This window comes from Talpa europaea, assembly GCF_964194135.1.
Source record: "Talpa europaea genome assembly, chromosome: 15".
NCBI classification, from domain to species: Eukaryota; Metazoa; Chordata; class Mammalia; order Eulipotyphla; family Talpidae; genus Talpa; species Talpa europaea.
This window is the reverse complement of record NC_140083.1, coordinates 11626861-11653830: the sequence shown is the minus strand read 5'-3', so window position 1 is coordinate 11653830 and position 26970 is coordinate 11626861. Positions and strand designations below refer to the sequence as shown.

At 44.4% G+C, this 26970-nt stretch overlaps 1 protein-coding gene across 1 annotated transcript in view; it reads right to left on the bottom strand.

The window, feature by feature from the left end:
• LOC311184726 (putative tetratricopeptide repeat protein 41) overlaps window positions 1-26970 on the bottom strand; it is a gene marked incomplete at both ends in the record, with an annotated part of 52365 nt that overhangs the window by 20706 nt on the left and 4689 nt on the right. Inside the window, 8 exons of the mRNA XM_084254916.1 lie at window positions 106-277; window positions 3691-3830; window positions 13034-13212; window positions 14031-14229; window positions 16174-16413; window positions 17454-17898; window positions 20368-20528; window positions 25727-25941. Of these exons, the coding sequence (XP_084111042.1) occupies window positions 106-277; window positions 3691-3830; window positions 13034-13212; window positions 14031-14229; window positions 16174-16413; window positions 17454-17898; window positions 20368-20528; window positions 25727-25941 (1751 nt within the window). The remainder of the gene's footprint in view (window positions 1-105; window positions 278-3690; window positions 3831-13033; window positions 13213-14030; window positions 14230-16173; window positions 16414-17453; window positions 17899-20367; window positions 20529-25726; window positions 25942-26970) is intronic.

Sequence of the window (26970 nt, the reverse complement as noted above, 5' to 3'; positions counted from 1 at the left end):
CCCAAAATCAAGCCAACAAAGCACACATATCCTCTCCCGTCTTTTTTGGGGAGACTCTGACTGTGAGACGCAGAAGGATGTCCCCCCCGCTGTGTCCGCCATTACCTTTTTGCTTCACTAAGTCCTGGTTGTCTGTTAAGTTGCTTGATGAAAATTCCATCATTTTCAACCATGCTTTCTGGAAATACTGGAACCCTTCCTGGGTCAACCCTAACTCCAGGTAGAGTTCTCCAATAGTGTTCTGCACCTTGACGAGCATTTCCCTCATGGATTGAATCTGTACAAAATGGGAAAGAAACCCCCCCTGAGGAGACACAGCATTGCCCCATCAGGCAAGACCGTTGACACCTGCCTGAGAAAGTCTCAATTTGTAATGACCTTGCCAAAGATGGCACATGTCACAGCAATTCCAAATATTTACAAAACAATGAGTTTATTGAAAGATGTTGCAAACAGAAAATTAATTTTGGAAAATGTTTCATAAGTTGCTAGTTAGTGGCAATAAGAATGTTTGAAGGATGCCATGATGATGTCTTGCACATATTAAAGGTGCCAGAGGAGGGATTATCCAGAATTCAAGTGCACACCTAAAAACACTGCCCATGTGACCTGGAATTCCAGTGTGGCCAGTACAGCTCCTGATCAGCTACACCCCTGCCGCATAAACAGAAGGCCCTTCAAAACGGCTTCCTTTGCTTTCCTGCCACCAGCAGCACCTACTGTGAAAACCAGTGGGAGGGTAGTGAGACCGACTTTTCTCTTAGAAACACACCATTTAAATCAGAGCTTCTAGACCTGAGCAGCACTGGACACTGGGCAGGAAGACCCTGTGCTATGGGGCCCTGCGCTGCCTGCTATTTAGCAGCATGCCTGGCCTCTGTGCCCACTGGCTGCCAGCAGCAATACCCCCAAGTGGGGATGAGCAAAAATATCTCTAGCAATGCCAAATATTTCCAGGTGTGGGAAGGGGTGGGCAGGGGGGTGCCTCCCAGTTACAATCCACTGCACTAAAATTTTGAAATAAGGGCCTCGCTTGTGGCTAGGAGTTAAGTCTCAGTGCTATCACCACTACAACCTGAGTTCCATGCCTGGCCAGGGAGCTGACCCACATGGCGCAGCAGACCTCTCCTGTGTTGCCCGCTGCTCCCCTCAGCAGTATATTTCAGTAGATCCACCTTTTCTGCTCCCCACTCTGTCTCTGGTGAATCCTCTCACCCCCCCACACACACTTCTGGCCTACACCCCAGTTCTTCTATGAAAAAATAAATAAAATTTTGAAGGAAACTAATCTGAAAAAATCATAAAAGTGGCATAGCAGAGAATATATACATCACATCTTTTTCCCTCAAGAATGCTCAAGAATGTCAGCACATGGTTCAAAGTAATCATCAGTGCCTAAGAGTTTCAGAATTTCTCTTTTGGAAATGTCTTCAGAAAATTCTTCTCATTGTTTCCATGGTGGCTTATTTCAAAGAATTGTTGCAAAAATATTTTGAGAATAAAATCATAAGGTTAATGCCTCTGAAAGGAAGGTTTGAAAGTGGGAAAATCTCTTGGAATGTCTAAGCTTTGGCACCACTCCCTCAAAGCCAGCCTCACCCCCTCACAATGGCGTATTTCCAGAGGTGAGCTTCATCACTGACACAGAGGTTGGCAGGGACTTACGGCTAGCCTGGGAGTTCCTTGAGGGCAGAAACTGGGTCTGCCTAGCTCTCTGCTATCAGTTTGCTCTCTGCTGTCACACCAACCCCCAGCACAGCGCTTGGGACAAACAAGATCCTCAAAAAAATGTTAGTTGAGTGAATGGATGAATGAGTAAATGAATGAGTCAGTGGATGGATGAGTGAATGAATGAATTAATGAATGAATGACTGCATCAGGCACTCAATGATTACTTAATAAAATAATTGGTGCTATTCAGACATGTTGGTGATGAAAATGCAGACCTCATGGGGAAAATAAATTAGCATGATAGAAATTCCACAATTATCAGATACCAGAGAATCATTACGTTCTATTCCCGGAAAGGTGAAACAGTGATCAAAATAGCTTAAATCAAATTCTTCTATGATTTCTAACCTGCGCTCAGTTTCTTTGTAACTCATTGGTCATAATAACAAAATAGCTACCAGTCTTAAGACCTTACTACATGCCAACTAAATATACTTTGTATACTTTCTTACTTTGTATACTTTCTTACTTGACTCTGTTAATAGCCCCACACAACAGGCATAAGAATCTTCAACAATGAGAACTCACTGAGTTAGAAGTTAGAAGTCTTGCCAAGGTCACAGAGCAGTAAGTGCCAAGGCACTTAAGATCTGGCTCAGTTCAAACAGCCCGTGTGCTACTCACTACCTTCTAAGGAGAAGAAGTACATGCAAGTTTAAGTTGACTTGTTGATCCATTCATCATATTTGCAAAGTCCCCACAGGTTAGGCTATGGCATGGAGGATACATAAATTGGTAAATGAGCATGGTCTCGGCCATAGAAGGACTTGCAAGTTGAGTCTCATAAATCTCTTTGTAAGAATTCCTTCTGTGAAGATGTGTGTCAACACAGAGGGCAGAGCTATATGAAAATCTGAAGGTCTTTGTTTCAAAAGAAAAACAGTTTGTCTCAAGTTACACTGCTCAGGAAATACAGATGCTACTGAAATCAGTAAAAATTTATAATTTTATAAAGGCAGTTAAATGTCAGTGAAAGCATAGTTGTAGAAGTAACACTTCCATTGTATTCAACAAAGATCAAAGTTTACATTTCAGAAAAAGTAAATCAATACAGGGAGAAGATAATCAATTAACTTTTCCCAATATTTTCATGAAATTACAACTAAGTCTTTAATGGGTGGTTTGAGTTCATTTCAACCCACTACTACATTTCCCTTTTTGCTTCATGAATGTTGTCTTTTCCCCAAAAAAAATGACACCTATTGGTATTCATTCATTCTATAATGGCTCCTCCTTATTTACTGCTTGTTAGCATTAATGCACAGTTTAGAAAATAAAAAATCACAACCAGAACAATGCTAACTCTGTTTAAAAAAACAACACAGTGATCAGTAGAAGGTGCAGGAAGCAGTAGGAGGGAAAGGGAGAGGGCCTGACCCTGACAGTGGGAAGGTCACTAGAAATGTGGTGGTGGGTGAGCTGAGGCCTAGACACACATAAAAGAGAAGTTGCATCCCTTAAACTTATGTAGTTCAGGGGCCTCCCTGGTGGCTCAGGGGTTAAAGTCTCAGCACATTCAACCTATCTCCTGCCAGGGAGCTAATCCACATAATAACAAGGCTCAGCAGACCTCTCCTGTCTCACCCCATACTCCCCTCAGCAGTGGATTTCAGTCAATACTCTATATCTGGTGAATCCTCTCACCTCCCCGCTCTGGCCTACACTCCAGTTCTTATATGCATAAATAAATAAAATAATTTTTTTTAAAAAATTATGTAGTTCAGTAAATCAATGGAAAATCAATAAAATTATTTTATATATACATATTATATATAGTACATCACATATGTGTATGCACAGTTTGGGGGATGGATTGAAATCACAGCTTTATCACTGATGAACATAACTGACTCCTCTATTCTGGACTAAATCATAAAGTAACAAAGGTAAATTGTATCTGAAAACAGCTAATACAAAAGGAATAACATTTGAAGGGTTTACAATTATATCTCACTTTACCTTCACTAACATGTCCTCAACATCCAAGAATAATTCTCTTGCTTCTTTGATCTTGCCCATGAACTTCAAAAATCTCCCAATAAAGAACAGTAATCGGCATTTATCAGTGGGAGTAACCTCAAAGAGCCTGCATTCCAGCACTAAAAGGGAAAGAAAGGTAAATAATACTAAAGCATATTTGAAAGGAACAAGGAGGACCCACTGCTTAATCTTGAATCATGAGTTAAATACATCATCCATCTTTCTGTGTTTCTCTCTCAAATTATGAGTATTTTGCTTTTATTAAGGTTTATATGCATTACCAAGTATTTTAAACTTGGGCATGAAAAACTATAATTATTTAAAATAATGTTGTTGGTATGTAAACTTCTAAAGCTAGAAAGAAGGAAAAAGTGTATTTCTCTAGTTCAATCTGGGTATTATTATAATTAACTTGGGGGGAGATTTTCAGGCAAGGAGAAAAAGGCATTTAAATATCTTACACAATTCTGCCCTCTGTTGTGACTATTTTGAATTACTGGATTTAATGGAAAGAACAAAATACAGAGCAAACTGTGTGTGTGTGTGTTGTGTGTGTTATTATACACCAACATATTGTAAATAAACAGAATTTTTGAACTTGAAGACCTAATTAAATACATAGTACTACAAAGTTATCATTTTCAGAATCACTCTTACCAAACATCCCTATATTTAAATTTCTACATTTGTCCATTTGCTACATTTCAAGTTATTTCATCTATTGAATTGAATGTATTTGATACAAACACAGTCCCTGTTTTTCATCCATGCCTTTGCTCAAGCTGTAGACCACCCAGACCTTGAATACCATCCTGCTTTCTTTCTGCCAACTTGTCTGTGGATGTCCATTCACACCCAGAGCAAATATTTAACAAGCATCTACAATGAATGAAGCAGCTTCTCAGCTCCAAACCCCAAGCAGAACAGACGAGGCTGCAGCCCCCGATTATTTCCTTGGAGCAACTGTTAGAAATTAAATAAGCCACAGGATGTCAATACTTTTAAGACTTTGGATAGAGATTGCCAAAGTGGAGATATATAAATGCCCAATATGAGCTGATCCAATATAAATTCTTACTGTTACATGAAATAGTACCTATTTCTTTATGCCTTCACCAATATCACTCTTGTTTCCCAAAATCATTGCCAATGTGGTACCGAAAAATAACATTTTAAATTGTTTTAATTTTCCTTTCTTTACTAGCAAAACAAAACACCGAAATGTATTTATTAATAATTTAAATGTTTTTCACCAACTCTGAGAAAACATCAACTGCAAAATAAAGCCCTATTTCAGAAATGTTAGGTTTTGATAAGCCTCCTTCTTAGAACCAATGAAATCTGGTATTTCTTCTTCAGTGAATTAATTCCTCCAATGACCATAACCACTTACTAAGCCCCTGAATACCTGCAGTGGGCCAGGCACCATCCTGGTAAGTAGAGAAAGGATGAGCCCAAACAGACCTGGGTGCTGCCAGCTGGGCTGTCAGAGGAGGTGGGGAGTGGGGAGAAAGATAATCATATAAACAAATATAAATAAATTAGGACTATGATAAGAACCACCAAAAAGAAGGTGACATGAACTGGGGAAGGTTTCTCCATGGCAGTGACAACTGAGCTGAGAATTTAAAAAAGAATAGAAGGTTGGGCCTCCCCTGGTGGCTCAGGCTGTTGAGCGCTGTACTGTGAAGCTGTCTGTAGCCTCCGCAGCACCGGTTCAATCCCGGCCAGCCGGCGAGGGTCCCACATGGCACAGCAGACCTCTCCTGTCTCGCCCGCTGCTCCCCTCAGTGGTGTATTTCATCAGTCTGTCTGTTCTGTTCCCCGCTCTGTCTCTGGTGAATCCTCTCACCCTCCTACGCATCTGGCTTGTACCCCGGTTCTTGTATAAAATAAATAAATCTTAAAAAAAAAAAAGAATAGAAGGTTTTGAGGTAAAATGTGGGAAATTCTGGATAGAGGCTCTAGGGCAGGAAGGCATGACCCGACAGAGTTGACAGACAGAGGCTGAAGAGCAGAGAGAGCAAGTACAAATATGAGTGGAAGGACATTTCTGGCAGAAGGAACTGCTGGTGCCAAGGTCCAAAGGCAGGAGGTAACTAAAGGATGGAAAGAGGTCCAAGTGACTGGCACCTAAAGGTCAAGAGGAAGAATCTTACAAGATAATGCTACCCAAACATGCAGGGGTCAGATTATACAAGGCATTGTCAGGTAAGCTGAGAAGTTTAGTTTTCAGTACAAGCGCATCAGCAGGGCATTGAAGCAGTCAGTCTGGGAAGTAACGTGATCAAGCTGACATTCTTAAAAGTTCATTCTGACTACTAAGCAGATGTTATAGGGATAAAAACAAAAGTAGCAAAGACTAGTCACAAAGCTGTTACAATAGGCCACATAAGGCCAATGTTTATAGTAGCATTATAACCATCAAAAGCTGGAAGAAACTCAAATATCCTTCATAGATGAATAGACTGTATGTCATTCATACAAAGGAATATTATTCAGCAACAAAAATAAATGAGGCAGTTATTAAAAAGACCTGGAAGAACTGTAAAGACCTATCATTAGCCTTCACAACTGTGTACAGCAGCCATGACACCTGGATAAAAGCAAAGGTGCTGAAGGACAAACATAATTTTAAGAAACATTTAGAATGTAAAAAATGTCAGGACTCAGTGATGAAATCGATTTGAGAAGGGACTAAGGAAAGAAAAGTGTTGTGGATTAATCCAAAGTGGTAAATTGAGAGATGGTCCCTGGAAGAGAATTTAAATTTTGAGGGATGCTCCTGAGTTTAGTTTCAGACTTTGAGGTTAGAGGAGCTTTGGAGATTAGCCACATGGAGAGGTAGGCAGGCACTTGAGTATGTGGATCTGGGGCTCAGAAGACAAGTGTGGTTGGGATGAAACCTGGACATCAAGGACACGTGTACAGTGAAATCAGCCGCGGAAGAAGAGCCTTAAGGAGCTCTAACACAGAGAAGCCAAGAAGAAAAGGAGGAAGAGAGATAAGAGACAGAAAAGGAGCAGTCAGAGGGCTCCAACAGGAGTCAGGGGGAGGGTATGTCAGCAAAGTCAAGGGCCAGAGTGTCTGGAAGAGGCAGGCATGTTCAGAAAGATCCGTTGATGTTAACAAATCAAAGACTGAAATATTCTCTGGATGGTCTCAAGATCTCACCTATTTTTATTGAAAAGTTCACCAGTGCCTTTTGTTGATTTTAATGGCATTTTACATATTAGAAATATTCCTCCTTTGTCTGCTATATGCATTATAAGCATTTTTCCCAGCTACTCATTTGCCCTATAACTGTGTTCCTGATTTTCTCTTTTGCTCTGTGTTGTTTGTTTTTGTTTTACATATAGAAAGCTCATGTTTTATTCAGATAAATTTATCACTCATTTTCAAAATTTACCCTTTTGTTTTCTTGCTTAGACTCTTCTCCAGTTTCTTATAATTTTTTAAATATAACATTTCATTTCCTTATATGTAACTCTAATCTTTCTGGAATTTATTTTGGGGTAAGGTAACTTAATTTTATATCAAATAGTGGGCCATTATTATCAAGGCATTATTTATTTGATAAACCACCTGATTTTTTTTCTAATATGGAAAAAGCTGCCATCTCTTGCAAAGCGTAATAAAGGTCCAATAATTTTCAAAACCAAAATTCTTAATTTAGTAGCCCAAGCCAAATTCTCAGTTCCTTTTTGAAGATTTCATAACTATAACTGATAGAAGACTGCTTTTCCTTTCTTCTCTTTTTTTGTCCAAATGCTTCTCTTTTTGATCTTATTCTTTCTTCTTTTTTTATTTTCCTTCTGTTTTGAAGTGTCCTTTTCAGCGGAACTAGATGAATAAGACCTTTTTCTTTTTGTAAAGCTTGATCTTCACTTCACCTCTTGCTCCTCTTCGGTTACTCTTTCTTTTTTCTTGCAGTGCCGGCAATTTATTCCATTCTTTATTCTCTTCATCACTCTCTTTGTTCCTTGTGTTGCTGACATCAAAAACTGTGTCCCTTTTAGGGTCCACTCAAAGAAAATTGTGGCATTCAAGAGTTAGGTGACGGGCCTCCCCGGTGGCGCAGCGGTTGAGCGCTGGGTTGTGAAGCTGCCCGCAGCCTCTGCAGCGCCGGTTCGATCCCCGGCTGCTCCCCGGCAACCGGAGGAGGGTCCCACATGGCGCGCAGACCTCTCCTGCCGCCCGCTGCTCCCCTCAGCAGTGTACTTCGGTCCTTCTGCCTGCTCTGCTCCCTGCTCTGGCTCTGGTGAATTCTCTCACCCTCCTGTGCTTCTGACTGTACCCAGTGCTTATATAAATAAATAAATATTAAAAAAAAAAGTTAGGTGACAAGGTATCCACCCTGTTGACAGCCCGTGGGACTCTGTTCTCACTGTGACCCTAGGTTGTAAATGTCCTGCTCCCCTTCCTTCTCAAAATAACTTTTTTTTTTTTTTCATAATTCTGGAAGCTGGAAGTCTAAGATCAAGACACAAGTAGGTTCTTGTCTGGTGAGGACCCACTTCCTGGTCCAGACCAGACCCAGGTGTAGTCAGAAGAAATCAAGAAGTGACAGAGCCTTTCAATCAGGTGGATGGTGGCCCTTCTGCCCTGGGAGGACACAGGGAGAAGATGATGCTTTTGTTGCCAGTAGTATTTTATTATTATTACTATTATAGTTTCATAATATGTTTAAATAATATGACATTCAAATTGCCCTAATTATTTTAAGCTCTTATTTGCACACAGAGTTTTAGAATCATTGTGAAAATTTAGATATGTTTCCCAAGCATTGGGCTTTCCATTAGAATTGTCTTGCCACTGTTCCCCAGTTCAGCTGGGGAAGAATTGAGAGATTTACACATTGAGCTGTCCCATTCTAAATATGGTATGTCTTGCTACATTCTGAAATCTTAGTTTCTGTAAATCTGAAGCTTCTAAATAAAAATATTGGACAGATTTCTTGTTAAATTTATTCGGAGCTATTTCATGTTTTCTGTGTCGTTGCAAATTGCATTTTGCTCTTTTTATTTTTCTGTAGAGCCACCTTTTTAATGTTTACTAAACAATTCTGTGTCGTTTATCCAAAATATTTAAAGGTTTCTGAAGAAATGAAGGGCAAAACTTCACACCTGAGTTCATGAAAAGTTGGTACTGTTCATTCACATGTTCTAGAGAAGCTATTAAAACCGGCCCAACCACAGAAGAAATCCTCCAGGCTCAAAGACCTCTCCATGGGTCATCAATCAGAGATGCCGCTGCCCCAGGAGAACCCGAAAAGGAGGGGTAACCCTGGCAGCTCGGGGGCCGACACCAAGCCTCCCGGGAAGAGCCAGCAGCCAGCCTAAGGCGGAGTTGGCCTGCCTGTTCTCGTAGCGGCCACCAGGGGGAGCCAATGCACAGTCCGCTGGGAGGCGCTGAAACTGCAAGGCGTTGCGAGGCGTCCAGAAGCATCTTCCAGAAGCATCGCCCCTGCAGGCCCCGCCCCTGCAGCCTCCATTCCGCCTGTCCCATCAAACTAAGGAGAAGTTAGAGTTGGAGAAAACGCGTCTTTTAAAGGAACTTTCCAGAAGCAAGCAGGGGCCACAAGTGTAAGCAGCCTATTTACCTTTCACACAGAATAAGATAGAATGAGCATCAAAACGGGCACCGGGGAATTTTTTTTTCCCCTCAGAACATTTTTTTATTGAAGTAGCTGCATTATAAGATTATATAAGCATCGCTGGGCCTCCCTGGTGGCGGGCACAAGGGATTAGGACGCAACCTATGAAGCTGTCCGCAGCCACTGCAGTACGTGTTTGATCCCCCGGCAGGCCAGGGAGCTACCCACATGGCGCGGCAGACCTCTCCTGACTCGCCCGCTGCTCCCCTCAGCAGTGTATTTCAGTCAGTCTGCTTGTTCTGTTCCCCACTGTCTCTGGTGAATCCTCTCACGCCCCCCAACACACACACACCCCTGTGGCCTGTACCCCAGCTCTTGTATATATAAATAAATCTTTTAAAAATATATATAAGCATCATTAAAGTCAATATGTGTCTACACTACACTAAATTCACCCATTCTATCCAGTTCCATCCTTCCTATCATGTTTGATCCCTTTTACCTGATTTCCCCACCCCCTTTTCCTCTTCTTTCTGGTAACCAGGAACGTGTGGAAGCTTATTTTTATTTAGGGCATTGTTTGTTCTCTGCACACCAGGATGAGTGAAATCATCCAGTGTTTGCCTTTCTCCAGCTGACTTGTTTCACTAATACACTCTAGGATTTCATCCTTTATATCTGAGTAGTATCCTGCGGTGTAGACATAGCACAGTGAAGCAGAGTCTCTATATTCTTTATCCAGTCACCTACTGACAGGCACTTAGGTTGTTGCCAGTTCTTGACTGTTGTAAATAATGTTGCATTAAACTTGGGATGCATCTATCTCTTCAAATTAGTGTGTTTATATTTTTCAGATAAATACCCAGAAGTGGGATAACCAGGTCAAATGGAATTTGCATTTTTAATTTTTTGAGGAACCTCCATTCTGCTTTCCATAATGACTGCACCAATTTACGTCCCCACGGAGAGCCCACAAGACTTTCTTCTGTGGCTGCTGCTGCCAGGCGCTCATCCCTGCTCCCTTAAACTTGAGCACAGTGGAGTCTACTCATGCCCCCAACAATTTTTGTAACAGTCTTTTGCTAAAAATGTAGCCGTATCAGAGGAGGATTTCCACACAGCACAGCAAAGAAAATCATTTAAAATGGAATATTAGTGTTTGCTTCGGCAGCACATATACTAACATTGGAACGATACAGAGAAGATTAGCATGGCCCCTGCGCAAGGATGACACGCAAATTCGTGAAGCATTCCATATTTTTAGAAGGGATCATGCTCAGCGAAATAAGTCAGAAAGAAAAAGAAAAATACCGGATGGTCTCACTCATAGCAGGAATTTAGGAAACCTAAATTTAGGAAAAAGACTAATCTATACAAAGTAAAAATCAAAATCAACAAGCAACTATAAACCAGAGACACACTACAGGGTGGGGTGAAGGGAGGGGCGGGGAGAGGAAGGACTAGAGTCAAAATAAGGGGGGGGGCAATTATATGGGGAATATAACCAAAATGAAAATGCATACATTGTGCAAAGATGAAAAATGATGTAAGAATTATATAAAATAAAATATTTTTTAAAATAATCTCATTACGCCTTTTATAGGGATTGCATGTGGAAATGATAATATTCAGAATAGATTGTGTTACATAAAAATATTTTAAAAATTAAAAAAATAAAATGGAATATTAAACAGTTAATTAAAAGCACTTAATTGACATCCTTCTTCCCCCTGGAATTTCTCATTCCTTTGTCCCCAGGCTCTCCTCCTGCCTCTCTCACCTGCCATCTCTTCCCCTCGCTGCAGGGTCCTCTTCTGCTCACCCTGCAGAGCTCCCCTCTTCCAGTCCCTGGAGGCGCTATTCCCCTCAGTATGCTCATGCTCCTGGCATCTCTTTCTCTGAGACCAGGCGCTACCCCCACCCGGCATTCTACAGTCAATCCAGACTCCACGTGGCTTCGTCCCCTAACCCTGCTCCTTTGGGAGTGTCTCCCATTTGGGTCGACGGCAATGTCACCCACCCAGTTATTCAGGTCAGAACCATGGGACTGTCCACACCCCATCTCCCGTTAACCACCCCCTCATATTCTCCATGCAGGCCTTCCTCTAGGTGCCTATGGTCACCCCCTGGTCTAGGCCAGCACTGCCTCTTACCTGCTCATTACCACTAACGAATCTTCAAGAAGCCATGCTTGTCCCTCCCCATGTCACCCATCACACCCCACCCAGAGTGACCTGTTAAATCCCAACCTGTCACATCATACCTACATCCCCACGGCTCTTAGGCTCAGGGCTGAGTCCTTAGCTTGACCTCTGCACTCGCAGTCCGGGAGTCAGATTCCTCTCTAGTGCCCATGGGTCTAGAACTCACATGTTAATCATATTAACAAAATGGGCTTGTTCAGTCCTTCTGACTCCCCACTCTCCCTCTTGACTCTGGCTCCTCCGCGCCTCAGATGAAATATCACTTCTTCATGGTGATACCCGCTGTTTCTGAGACAAGGCCTCCCGCCCTCCTATAGGCTCCATGCCCCTGCTGTGAAGCTCTCAGGCTGGATTGCTCTGCACACTGTAGATTTTACACTAGACCACACATCCAGCAGGGCGGAAGCCACAGCTGCCTCTGTCACGGCTGCGTGCCTGGTGTCTGGCACCATGTTTGGCACCACACAGACACCCAGTAAACACTGCTGAATCAATTTGGAAGAGTGACAGCACTCGCCCCCATCCCTAAGCACTGACACATTTTCAAATGAATTGTGGCTTTATGCATATACCGGTGCCCTTCTGAGGCCGGGGTCCTTCTCCATGGAGGATGCGTGGATTAGGCAGATCCCAAGATTACATAAATGACATGGTAATAAGAGTAAAGGTGAAGGCTAGATGTTTAAGGTCCAGGGTGGGGGTGGGATAGGATAGCCCGATCCATTCCCAACTGTCATGGGTAATTTTCCTCACCTTTCTGAGACTCCATGTTCATCATTCAATAAAGACATGAATAGTGTTACAGAAATTCCATGTTAATTACACAAGACAGTACATATAAAATAACCTAACTTAGAGTATGGCTCATAATAAATATTCAAAATCTGTTATGGTCACTATACAGTAAACCCCCCACCACCCTCCACCCCATCCCCGAGAGCAGGGATCCATGTTTGACCTGGTTTGAACTCACTTTGAACTCCGTAGCCTCTTTCACGCATTGCTGTCAGCAGTGCCCAATGAGGGATGGCCCAGGTACACTGTTACTCACTTCAAAATTAACACTTTCCCCCCTGATATCCTACCTTTGGAAATTGCTCGCTTAAACTGTAGGGAAGGGACCTCCCTGGTGGCATAGGGGTTAAGTCTCAGCGCTATTACCATTAAGGCCAAAGTTCGCCTGAATTCAGATCCCTGGCCAGGGAGCTAGCCCACATATGGCACAGCAGACCTCTCCTGTCTCACTCCCCCACCCCCACCCCACCGTTGCTCCCCTCAGCAGTATATTTCAGTCAATTCACCTGTTCTGCTCCCCTACTCTGCCTCTGGTGAATCCTCTCACCTCCCACAGCTCTGGCCTACACCACAGATCTTCTACACAAAAATAAAAAAAATTGTGAGGATGGGTCACCAGAGAGATCTGTCAGATTGGTCAGTTATTGAACAAAATGGAGAAGAGTAACTCTTGGCCACCCTATACAGCCTAGCAAAACAGACTGATGCATGTCATCACTCACCGCACCTGACAGCGTGCCTTTCTTCTTCATCTTGTGGCATCCGTCTGCCTTGACCTTGGCCACGGTGGATAAATAGGCCCTGGTGGCATCATATCCAGCTTCAAATAACACGTTCCAGTAGTGGACAAGGTGCAGCCTTGTCCAGAAGCTCGGGCTTTGGATCTTTGACAGAAGGTCTGTGATGCTGGTAATACAGTGTATAAAGATAAGTCATTTCAGTATTCCATGCCTCGAAGGCAGCTATTGCACTCACCACAGTCTACCAGCCTAATCCTAAACTAGGTCACCAGATAAATATGTGCCTGTCACTCCTCAGTGTCAAAGCCAATGCCAAGCCTCTGCCCAAGAACCCCCTCTGGACAGGTCCTTGAATCTGCCAGCAGAGCAAGCCCCTCCCTCTCCTGAGCTGGCACAGCTCTGTGCCCTTGCTCCAGCGAGGCATGTGCCACCCAGTGGAGCTGTTCTGGTCCACATCTTCCCCGCTAAGGGTTTGGAGCTGCAGCCCCAGGCCTAGAGCAGCGTGGGAGACTGAGTGTGTCAATGATAGATGTTCGCTGGAGGATGTGTAAGAGGAAAGAGGAGGAAGTGGGAGGGGAGGAGAGGGGAGGAGAAAGGAGGAAAGGGGAAGAGGGAGTGAAAGAGAAGAGAGAGAGAAGGGGAAATCAGGGGAGGGAGCAGGGGAGGATCTACCCAGAGAACGTGCCAATCTTTATTCCTGTCCAGCTCTCTTCCTCGCTCACAAGCACAAGGCCTCTTCGCTTTGAGAGGAGTCTATGTAACTTCAAGAAGGGCAAGAACATTCTGCAGAGCCAGGTGGTCAGATGGAGCCACCCCAGGGACCCATTAGGCACAGGAGGTGATGCCCAGGGATGGTCCCACCCACATGAAGGAAGAAGTGGGTGGAGGCATCATGTTCAAGAGAACCTAACTGGAGGGCCTGAACACAGCGCTGGCAGAAGCCAACCTAAGTCTGCCAAACACACACCAAACGTCAGGCCCTACCTCGGACTTGAGAGGAAGCTGCTCAGCTCCTCCCAGCAGCTGCTCATCTTCAGATGCCATGGCAGTTCTTGATACACCCTCCAGAATGCAGTTTGCTGCCCGAAGTATCTGACCAAGGCTCCATGAAATTGTATTTTCTTGTGATTTGTGGGGTTCTGAAAGGAGTAGGGGCTGCTTTCTCTGACAGGCATGATCACACCTATGGAAAAATCCATTACAGTTGACAGCGACTGACTTCTCAGTCAATGAAAACACTAGAACCACAAAAGTCAGGTAGTTTGAAAAAAACCTGAAATATTAAAACTATCTTCTAAGTCAGGTTGCATTTTCCAAAGCATTGGTTACTGACCTAGATTTTCAGCAGCTTTAAAGTGTTTATTTTTCAGTTTGAGTCTTCCCCCTCCCCCAAGGAAATATTTGCAGCCTACTTTTCTATTTTAAATACACACCATGGTTACCGCTTAAATAAGCACTTTCAATTATTTGAGGGCATGCATGTGGGCGATGTTACCCCACCGCCTGGCGCTCATTCAGGCCAAGGGGTAGCCGAGCAAACTGATGGTAGGACGGGTGATGGCCTGAGGAGCCGGAGATGGGGAACAGCCTGCTGGTGGGGCGTGAAACACACACACTCACTAAATTCACCACCTTCCAGGGCCTCCCCGGTGGCACAGCGGTTGAGCGCTGGGTTGCGAAGCTGCCCGCAGCCTCTGCAGTGCCAGTTCGATCCCCGACTGTTCCCCGGCCACCGGGGCAGGGTCCCACATGGCTCGCAGACCTCTCCTGCCGCCTGCTGCTCCCCTCAGCAGTGTACTTTGGTCCTTCTGCCTGCTCTGCTCCCCGCTCTGGCTCTGGTGAATTCTCTCACCCTCCCGCGCTTCTGACTGTACCCAGTGCTTGCATAAATAAACAAAAATAAATCTCTTAAAAAAAAAAAAAAACACAGCAAGAACTTTCCTTTCCTTTGAGAAAATAAAGAAATAAAATTTAAAAAAATAAAAATAAATAAATTCACCACCTTCCAAGGGAGCAGTTTATGATGCCCCCAAATAATTATGATAGCAAAAAGATCACTGATGACAGATCGCCATGGCAGATAAATAAGGACTAAGCTTGAAATATGATAAGAACTGCCCAAATGTGATTAGACAGGACATGAACACATGATACAGGCAATGCAGAGCTGAGAGACTGGCTTGAAGAACTACCACCAACCTTGTAAAAAGTTGTAGTATTTGTAAAAAGTGCAATGTTTACAGAGTGCAATAAAGCAAAGCACAACAAGACAAGGAAGGCCTGGATAACAAAACAAGGCCCACTGTTCCGACAGCCATTCTGCATTGCTGCTGGGGTGACTTCCAGAATATCTACCCACTGGGAGAATCTGTGTCAGCTGGTATAAACTGTGCAAGCTCGTGCAGGCGTGCGTGTACTGCTCAGAGCCCGACAGGAAGAAGACGACCCCCTCTTCCATGCGCTGGCACACCGTGATTATATGAATGCAGGATCTGGGCACAGGGTGGAAAAGTGGCTCAGCTTAGGGCATCAGCTGGGAAGTGGGAAAGCCAGGGCTCACCCCCATTCTGGCATCAACACCCCACTTTTAGCCATTAGGTTATAGTGACACCTTCCACTCAATACAGGCTGACAAATGGGTTTCGTAGATTGGGTTTTTGGAAGTTTGTATGGGGTGAGGGGTTTCAAAAAGAAATAGCAGGCTTTCTACGAGGCTCCCCAAGAGCCTGAGAAGGGTGAGGGACTTGAGAGGAGGGCATGTGTGGCCCGGGTTGCCCACTTTGATGAACTAGTACCACCCTGGCACTCTGGGGACTGGACACGTGGGGACAAAAGAGAGGGACTCTGGCTTCAGGTAGGGGTTTTCTCACAGTGGGCCCCACATGACTTTGTGGATCCAATAGAGTGGCCCTGGACAGAAGCCTTCAGAAGCCTCTCAGAGCATAAACCCTGGGGAGATCAGCCATTGGAGTCAGGCTACCGCCAAGGACAAGTCTCAATTTATATCACCATTTTCATATGTTTAGAGAGTCAATTCCACTTGAGACATGCCAGCTACATGCTCTCCCTGGTAGGCGACTCTCACCGCCCCTTACCCAGGAGGTCTCTACACAGGTTCCAGTCTTACCCAGCAGCATGTGCTCCACGGCGTTTCTCAGGGACTGGTGCCGGAAGTACAGGAGGCCATTGGGCTTCTCCTGGACCCACTGCCTGGCAGCGTTGCGGAAGGCAGCCCAGTGCAACATCGTCACCTTGTGCCGATTCCTATAGCCCAGCATGGCCAGAAGCTGGAGTATCTCACCGTCGGTCAACCCGCCATGCGAGATGCTCAATAAGCACAGAGCGTCGGCCACCCAGCCGTTCAGCCCTATGGAGGCAACGTGATGATCAAGCTGTGCTTTCCCTCGAAAGCCTGGAAGGCCACAGCTTTGCAGAGGTCCCAACACCACCAGAAAGAGCCAGAGAAATGGCTCAGAGGACACAGGGGGAACTCGTGGGGACCGGGTCTCTAAGAGATGTGGAGCACAGACATTCTCTGCCAGAACGTTGAGTAGCTCCAAGGCTGTAAGTTCAAGAAGAGGGCGGGAGTTAGCTGAGGAGAGTGGCCTCCTTGCATTAGGATGAGGGAATGCAGCAGCGGGTGGCCGTAGATGGCAGCTTTGACCCAACAAACCAAAAGAGGTGGAAACATTGGCGTCCTACAGGATGCCAAGAAAGGAGGGACAGCGGTGTCTGTGGACTGTGTGCGGCCATGACTACCTCAGTGGAAGGCAGCAGGTGACAACCTGCTTGAGGATAGACCCTCAAGCCCACAGACACACAGGAAAGACTCTCATCTTTGCTTGGCTAGGAAAAATCCTGAATTGACTGAAAACGATTGGTGAAATGAAACTGAGTCAACCAGATTAGGTTTTTGCCATCAGTTGAACCGTAGACTCAAAAGAGATTGAGCTATAGAAATAATAAAGGCCTATTTCTTGAATTTCTGAAAAATGTGACTGAAATTTGTGCCAAATATAGTTGTGCTAGCAGTCAGCACCACAGGTAGGGTTGCAGGTATGGCAAATATAAAAACAGGGCAGCTAGTTACATCTGAGTCTCAGATAAACAACAAATTAGTTTTAGATATAAGTATGTGCCATGCAAAACATTGAGATATACTGAAAATTATGGTAGTTATCTGTCACCCAAGTAATTTTGGGTGTAAGTATGTGCCCTGCAGTATATGGGACATAGTTATATGAAAAGTTGATTTATTGTTTATCTGAGATTTAAATTTAACTGGGCATCCTCTATTTTCCTGGACAACCCTACCCTAGGCCTTCCTCCCCAGGGCAAGGATTTGTCCATCACAGGTCTTTCTTCCTGTGGATTCAGACCAAGTTATCCATCCTGGCCAAGGCCTACCTTCTCCTGAAGCCACAGTGTCTGAATTTGCCCTTGTTTGTTTAAAAGTCCAACTATAATCTTCAGTCCAGCGTTTCAGAATCAATTCCCACAGCTCCTGAAGCGAGATCACCTCCAGGTACTCATTCAGACATTGAAACTCATCTCGGTAGATTCTACATTCTTTCAATTCATTTGCTAGGATTGTGAGTTTTAAAGGACTCATGTTGGGTTTCTTCTTCAGAATTTGTCTGGTCTGCTCAAAGAGGTTTTTGTTGTGGGGAATGGAGAAGTGCTGGCAAAAGATGTTGAGTTTTGCTTCGCTGTCTCCTGTGTTACTGAGCTCCACCATCTTTACATCTGATCGGGCACACAGCGCCTTGTAGGACAGGCTGCAGGAGACGGTGCTCATGATAAATTTGCAATGAGGTGCGATTGAGGGGGGCAGCCAAGAAAAGTCTTTTGCCTGATGGAGAGAGTCCGAGACATTTGGAAACTGTAAAGACTTTAAAACTACTTGGAATTAAGCTATTACCAGTGACTTGGATAGTAAGCAATATGGTGACAAGAAAATACCAACCAAGTCCCTAGACCCAGACTGACTCACTCACCTACCTGTTATGAACTTGTGCCAATGTGAGCTCTAAAAAAAAGGTTCCCACAAGCAGGTAATTGAACAAAATCACAGACTTCTGAAGATGACCTACAGTGATGCATTCCACTGAAAAAGGAGGGATTGTGTGGAACTGTGTGGAACTGAAGAATTGTCACTTTCTGCAGCCTAATTAAGTGGGTTTATCATGGGATAGTAAGACCTTATCCTGATGCCTTCATCTTTCTCACCTCTTTGCCTGAGAACACCTATCATCACACACGGACTGCTCAGGTGCAGGTAGTATGCTGAGTGTGTCTTCACTTCCTAACTGTATTACATTTTTTAATCTTATGATGCTTTTACTCTCTCAGGAACCTTAATGATCCAGAGAGAGGCCATTTCTCCCAAGGCTGGCTAATTCCTGAGGGTAGGGTCTCCAGGTCCACTTCACCTGCAGACCAATCCAAGGCGATACCCACCCCCTGCCTTCTTATCTAACACATCCCTGCTCTAAATCACCCCAGGGCCAGGGACCAGACAACTAGAGGCAGGACCTACACCCTAAGTCCTCTGGCATTATTCACATGAAATCAGTCCTCAACTATTTCCTCCACCTGCCTTCCTTTCCCCATGGAGACCCCATGAAGGCTTTGGCCTTGGATTTCCAGGAAACTAGCTCCTGTCCTCACCCCTGACCATCCTGTTACTTCCCCCTGGAACCCTGGTGTTGTGGCATGTCACCTCTCAGGAAACGAAAGCAGCACAGTCTCCTTTCAATGACACTGTCTTCATGCCATCACTTGGCCACCATCTATGAATGGAGTCCTGGGTATAGTTCTACACACTAACTCACTCAGTCCTCCTAACAACCCTCTACAAAGGCAGAGGAGGAGGCTGAAGCACAGCGGGGCTCAATGTCCTGTCTAATTCATCCTGATAGGAGGCAGCAGATTCAAAGCAAGGGCCTGGCCCCAGGGCACCTCCTTACCCAGCACTGAAACGCTTAGGGGAACTGCAGGACAGTCCCTCCTCCTGCAGAGCTCTGCCTGTGGCCCTTCTTGCAGGAAGCCTTCTCCGAAGGCCAACTCCTTCCCTAGAGACTCTCACAACACTACATACTGATCCTGGGTGGCATGTCACAGTTGTAATTTTATACTTATTTGTGTGATAACAGCAATACCTGCCAATCCCTGCTGGAATGGGAGCTGCCTTTCTTTGCAGAGATCATGTCTGTCTCTGCTCACCATGCATAGTAAGCAGTAATAATTACTCACCACAGTAAGTGGCCAATAATTATTTGTTGAAAATGTGGTTTGTTGAGTGTTGCCACGTCTTAAATGAAAAAGCAGGATACAAAACATTATGGAGAGCAACTTCATTACAATAAACACAGATGCAAATATAGACATCCATAAAAAAAGGCTACACCCCAAATGTTCAACAGTGGTGAAACTGTGGATATATTTAACTTCCTGTTTTCTTTCTCTTTATCATATTTTCTATAAGAAACATATTACTTAGATAATTTGTAAGTGTGTATATTTTGAAGTTTTGGAGAAAATGCTTTACAACATAAACACTGATAACTATGTATGAGAGGTTCCATTGGTCCATTAACACTTCAAAAGGGAGAAAAACAAAAAAGAGTGACTAATCAACAAGATTTGGTAAATTCAGTGCAGAGCAGGCAGACCAAAACACAAAACATGAGAATACAGCAGGGGCCCAATAATTGCCTGACCAAATTATAAAATAAGGGGCCAGAGCTGTGTGGGCATAAAGGCCACAGTTTCTGGAACCAGACTGCTGATGTGTGAATTCTGAGCATCCCCTAGCCCCCATTTAGCACTTTCGACCATCCAGACCATCCACAGCCTCTCTCTTGGAGGGTGGTGGAGAGATTAAAACGTTCGTATTATATAAGTATTTGTTCAATAAAATATAAAGCTGCAACTTTTTATAAGCAATACCAGATAGGCAATTAACTCCAGATAGGCAATGCAAAGGAAAAGTACAACGTACATCTTTTCTTTTGATAAGTATTAAAATATTTATTATTCGGGCCTCCCTGGTGGCTCAAGGGGTTAAGTCTCAGCATTATGAAGCTATCCACAGACACTACAGCATGGGTTCCAGGCCGAGGCATAGCACATGGAGCAACAGACCTCTCCTGTCTCACCTGCTGCTCCCCTCAGCAGTGAATTTCAGTTGATCTGCCTGTTCTATTCCCCACTCTGTCTCTGGTGAATCCTCTCATCCCCCACACCTCTGGTCTGCACCCTAACTCTTGTATGCATAAATAAATAAAATAAAATAGGTATTATTTTAAAAATACATTACCTTCTGTCCTGAAATCCCATAAATGCCAACCAACTCTTCAATTCCATCTAGTACGAGTACACATGGCTTTAAGCTGATGGAAGCAATGAACACATCTACAAGTAGTGAAAAGACCAAGATGTTTGAGTCTTCATTAAGAATATCCGTTTCGAGCTGGGTACCTACCGCATAGAAATTTGTTCAAATTAGATGAAAATGTTTCCATGATTGCAAAAATATGTTAACAGGAGGGGAGGCATGGGGGGTGGGGGCTGGGGACAATGAATGCAGCTCATGCCTGATCAGCTGATGCCTATATGCATGTGTCTGATTCCCAGTCTCAAATTATTCCACCCAAAAGGGCTAGTGAGATTTACCAGCACATGTCTGCTATACATTTCAGTAATTTAGATTAAAAAACATTTTGTACAGTCCAAAGCATTATTCTCATTTTCTGAAATACAAAAATAGATCATGTTACAAAGAGTTGGTTGGGAAGAGAGAGAAGTCAGGCTGTGAGCTCTGTGAAGTTTCACAGCCCCTAATCATAGGTGTCTTGTTTAAGGGTCACAGCCATACGGGGGGGGGGGTAGGGGGGTGGCAGGGGTGGTGGACAGGCAGTGCTCACATTCAGCACCTCCCATCTGCTGCTTAATCTATTTGGTCTTAGCCCACCTTAACATAACCCAACCTAAATTCCTCCACCCACAACATTGGTCCCCACCCCACCCCCCACCCCCACCTTGGATGCTGGAAATTACTTGGGGAGAGCTGAGTTATGAACCAGCAAAGGAAGTCATGTGAGTCAACTTTCAGACTGATTAAGAGACAGAGTGGCAGCACCCCAACTACCTCATATTTGAGAGCATTTTTCTACCTATAATTTCTATCCTACTTTTATTTTTCCTAAAGCAATATTTTCCTTAGCAATGTAGCCATATTCTATTGTAGGATCCATATTATAGGATTTAGAAAATCAAGTGATACAAAGAAACTTTAATGGATTAAGATCCTTTTAGACTTAATGAGTAATTATGCTTAGCAAATATTTATTGGTTGCCTATTATGTGCTGAAGACAGGCGATAAATGATCTACAATATAAATTCAAGAGTTAAGGGAAGTGAAAGTAGGTTCTGTACATTAAAAAATAAAAATTCCGGGCCTCCCCGGTGGCGCAGCGGTTGAGCGCTGGGTTGCGAAGCTGCCCACGGCCTCTGCGGCGGCGCCAGTTCGATCCCCGGCTGCTCCCCGGCCACCAGAGGAGGGTCCCACATGGCGTGCAGACCTCTCCTGCCGCCCGCTGCTCCCCTCAGCAGTGTACTTCGGTCCTTCTGCCTGCTCTGCTCCCCGCTCTGGCTCTGGTGAATTCTCTCACCCTCCCGCGCTTCTGACTGTACCCAGTGCATGTATAAGCAAAAACAAACAAACAAATAAATAAAGCATGCCTCTATTAAAAAAAAAAATAAAATAAATAAAAATAAATAAATAAATAAAAATTCCTTTCAGGCAGAAATGAGTCTGAAGGCTAGTGGAATTTGATGGAGAACCATCACAATGAATAAAGACTTTGTGCAGAAGACATTTGGGAGGAGCTTTGGAGAATGCACGGGCAGAGGCAAGGGCAAGGTTATCAAATGAGAAAGGCATTGGCCAAAGGTCCAGAGGTAGGGAAATGCATGAACATTTAAAAAGCAGGAAGTTACTTGGAGAGGGGGGATGTGGAGGGGGAGACTCAGCAGGGACCTTCCAGGAATTCCAGACACCCTACAATACAGGGCAGTCACTGTCCCTGACTTTCAATGTTTATCAGACGGTCACATAAAGGTACAAAAATTTTATCATTTCCTGTAGAAATCAATTTGATTTTGCATGTAAGCACAAAGTATTTTTGCACAAGTTTAAAACACATTTAATTTTCTAGAAGTATGCAACTAGGCTTAAATTGACAGATTACACGCAGTTTTGTCTGAAATGACACCGACTTATTTGCCATTTCAGAAAATCACAACCCTCATAGCAATATTGCTTATGATGTTTGAGCCTTGAATACGACACCCCATCTTAGTCTACAGTGGGAGCTACTGCTCTGTGGTCGTGTCCAGTGTGAAGACAGCACCTACCTGCCTGTTCCACTGTCTTCCACTGGAGTCAGGTCTGCCTCCTTGACTAACTACAAGCAGTTTTCTTTCATCTGCTAGATCCCTTTATCTAACAAGCAGGGATGAGTGAGGGACAGAAAAGTGGGCTTTGTGCTGGTGGGGCCTTTGGATTCCCCGCTACGGAGGTCCCCAGCTCACAACCCAAACAGAAGCTGTGCCTGCAGCAGGGGAGGAGCACAGGAAAGTGCTCTCCGCAAACAAGCTGAATCTGCCCCAAGCACTTGACCTCTGCGACCACCCCACCGCTTTGTTCTCAGCAGCAGCTCCTCCTCCTCTGCCCACACCCACCTCAGGCAGGTGAAACCAGTTCTCTGAAAAGCCAGCCCCGCTAAACCACCCTGAGGCCTGCCTTGAGTGTACCCCTTCTGCTTCCTCCTGGGGGTGCAGCCTCTTTCTCCAGCTTAGCGAGGAGTAACAACAAAAACAATAATATTCATGACAACTGGGTCAGGTACCATTTTATGTACTTTCCATCTATTATCCCTTAACCCTCACACAATTGTCTGAGGTAATCATGATGAATCCCATCTGACTTTTACACAGGAGAGTTGAGGCAGAGATTGCTTAATTAAACTGCCTGAGATCACACAGCTTTGGAGTAGCAGGGCCAAAATTAAAAATGTAGAACCCCAGCCCTGCCCCCTGGGCTCCTGCCTTCCCAGGCAGGGTGTTCTTTCAGAGCCCCAGGTATTGCTCAGCTGTCACGCATTCACAGGCCATTCCTGAATCTATTCACTGTTGTCAGCCAAAAGATCTGTTTAAAAGATAGCAGCTGTGTTTATTAGGAACTTTCTGTGCCTAAAAATACACTCATTAAGATAACAATTCACTTTGGGAACTTAATCAGCATCGGTGAGTAGGATGATTGAGTTTATATCATCAGGCGGGCCAGACCCAACACCTTTGGGATCCACCTGAGTTCGATTAGTCACCTTTTTATAAAGCCAATCACACCTGCTGCTACTGGTTTTGATTTTACATGCTTTACCCGCAATGAGAAATGCAGCCGCTGAGAATTCATGCCCACATGTTCACCCTCTTTGCACACAGGCACCACATACACACAAAAAGTAGCTCAAATATCTGTGCCCTCATACAGAGATGATACAGCACTGCCAAAACTCACCCCGGGCCCACACTCAGTGCCCAAAACCCCCCATGAGTAGAACTGCTCTGCCTGACAAGGGCTGGGTTCCCCAAAGCAGAGTCAAACTCAAACAGAAGAGTCAGTAGACAGCAAGTGCCTACACTCTGTGCCAAGCACTACGCTAAGTGTCTGTTTTTCTAGCTTAACTAATCCTCTAAACTCCCTGTAACACACTTTTTGCTATCCACATTTTGCAAATGGAAAAACTGAGCCACACATTGTTAAAAAGAACTGGCCCACAGTCCCATAGCTAAGAAGCTGTGGCCTGGGGTCTGAATGCAGGCAGTCAGGCTCCCCAGCTGCTTCTAGAACCACCAGATTGTTATCATTCCCCGTATACACTTTGCATCTTAAATATTACACATCCAAAGTAGAACTCTTGCTTCCCACTGCCCCACTCCCACCAGTGGTGCCCAGTGTCAGTGAACAGCCCTTACTACCCACCTAGTTTCCCAGAGCCCCAAGCTAGGAGCTCTCAATTCATGCCTTTCCTCAACTCCCATATTCAATGTCACCACAAATTCTCCATCCGTCCAAAGCCCTCTGCATCCCCAGCCATCGCCCTTCTCCAGGTCACCATCATCTCTTGCACAGACCATCGCAGTAGCGTCTAACAAGTGTCCCTGCCTCCGGGTTTGCTCCCCTATGTTCATTTTCCACAAATGATGGGTGATCTCTGGAAAAATACCAATCATATCAGACCACTCCCCTGTTGATGTCCCTCCACTGGCCCCCCCACTCAAGAGAGTCCAAACCTACTATTCTGTCCTACAAAGCCCCCATGTGGGGTGGCCAATCTTCACCTCCTGCTTTAGCTGGTATAACTGCCCTGCAGCCCCCCCACAGTCCAGCTTCCTTTTCCTTCTTCGCTCATTCAACTTTGTTTCCAGTTTGGGGCCTGTATCACCCTAGCTGTTCCTTCTGCCTGGAATGTTCTTTCTTCCAATCACCACATAGCCAGCCCCTTCTTATTCATGAGATCTCCCTGAAGAGTGTAGGAAAGATGGCTGCTGTCCTGCCAAAAGTTCACACACACCCCACCACAAGCTCAGCTTCCATAACTCCAATGTGGCTGTGTGGGCTCAGGGCAGCCAAGTTCTCACCAGAAAAATGGCAGCTGACGTGACATGTACTCTGCCTGGCCAGGACTCTGCAGGAACAAGGGTGCTTTTTCCACTCTTTTTCCTCTTCCTCTAGTCAATAAGCCTAGTCTCTGAGGCCCTCACACATGAAAGTCTCAAGGTGGACAGAGCCTGTGTCCCCAATTCAACACATGGAGGCCAGCCGCTCGTTACCTAGCCAGGAACCCCATACTGGACTGTTCCATGAGTGAGAACTAAACTTCCACTTGAGAAGCCACTGGAATGAAGGGTAGGGGTAGTAGCAGCTGACTCTAATACAGACACACTCAACCCAAACAGCCACCTGTCCCTTTATCACATTGCGCTGTGTGGGCAGTTGTATCCACGCTGCCTAGGCCAGTGTACTGGTACATGACGAGAGAGAGTCACCTAATATTTAATAAGAGAAGGAGGAGAAAGGAAAGAGGGGTGGAAGAAAGGAAGGAAGGGAGAGAGGAAGGAAGGGAGAAAAGAAAATTAAATTTTTTTGTAAGAAGAAAAGGTATAAATATATACATGAGAAAATATGGAGTTTAGGGCCTTCCTGGTGGCGCAGGGGTTAAGACGCAATCTATGAAGAAATCCACAGCCACTGCAGCACGAGTTCGATTCCCGGCCGGCCAGGAAGAAACCCACATGGCAGGACAGACCTCTCCTGTCTCGCCCGCTGCTCCCCCCAGCAGTGTACTTTGGTCCGTCTGCCTGTTCTGTTCCCCACTCTGTCTCTAGTGGGTCCTCTCACCCCCCACATCTCTGGCCTGTACCCCAATTCTTGTATAAAAATAAATAAATCTTAAATTTTTTTTAATTTTTTAAAAATTTAAAAATAAAAAAAAGAAAATATGGAGTTTAGATTGGAGCAAAAAAAAAAAAAAACTATGTGAACAGAAGGAAGAACAACTGATTTCTAACAGAAACCTTCCTGAATGAATGTAAAAGTCTGATTCTATACCATAGTGTGCATGCTGCAATTCTGTGACGAAGTAATATATCACAGACATGATGTCACAGCTTTCACAGGTGCTGCCCACAAAGTGAGGGATCAGCAGCAGGTCCGGGTATTTCTTCTTGAAATCATTCACCCAGCTGGCAATCAGAGTGGACTTCCCACAACCGCGGTCTCCGGTCAAGAGCAAAATGGACTTGTAAGTCGGAAGGGAATTTATTCTGAAAAATAAAAGAGTAAAACGTAGTGAAGATGATTTATCAAGGAAGGAAGGGAAATTTTTCCTGTATATATTTGTCTCCAAGAGCTATGAAGTGCTCAAACTTTGGAGTCAGCTCCAAACAAGTCATTCACCTTCTGGGTTTTAGCCCTGCCCTATATAAAGACATGGTAAAGACATGGTCCCTTCCGAGGCTGTTCTAACTACGCAGATTTCAGGGTACTTGTCCAATATGAACCTCAGGTTATGTCAAGGGCTCAGCCTCCCCAGAGGCCCAGGGAGGGAGACTCAACCCTTTAAAGTTCATTGTCTTAGTGTCTGTCCTCTCATTCCTCCCCAGGGCCACAGCCGCCACCACAGACTGGTCCTCCATACAACATCTTAGGAGATAATTTAGAAATCAGAGCACTCCTGTGCCTAGGAATCCCATCAATCCTGATGACTGTGGTCTAGAAATTCAATGAAATGGCCATCATGTCAGTGACCCACATATAATCAGCCTTCTCTCCTACCAGGGTGCCCTGCCTATACAGTACTGCAGAAATAGGATTTTTTGAAGTGGTATAAACTTAATATAACTGGTCCCTCTGCTTTCTTTTTAAGCAAAAAGCTTCTGGATAAGCAGGGAATTCCCAGGCCCCTGGGGATCACTGCATATAGAATCCAGTTCTGTTCTTTACACAGCTATGATTTAATAACTCTGTGTCTAGTGATTTTTCTTTGATGTAAGTTCCATGCAGGGAATTACCAGGCTCATTTACTCGCTACTGATAGTCAGCACCTGGCATTAGCATGGTACTGGATCACAAACTGTTGAATAAGTACATGAAATAAAATAAAATTAAATAAATAAATCTGACATTCAAGTTCAGCAAAGCAAGAAGATCAGTCTGAAAATCCACTAAAATAGAAAACCAAAGGCGGGATTATTGAATAGTAGTTATTCCGTGAGAATTCCATGTGTGATAATAGGAATTAGGAACTGACGCCTTATTGTTTTGATTATTTCACCATCAAATTTGAATGGTAG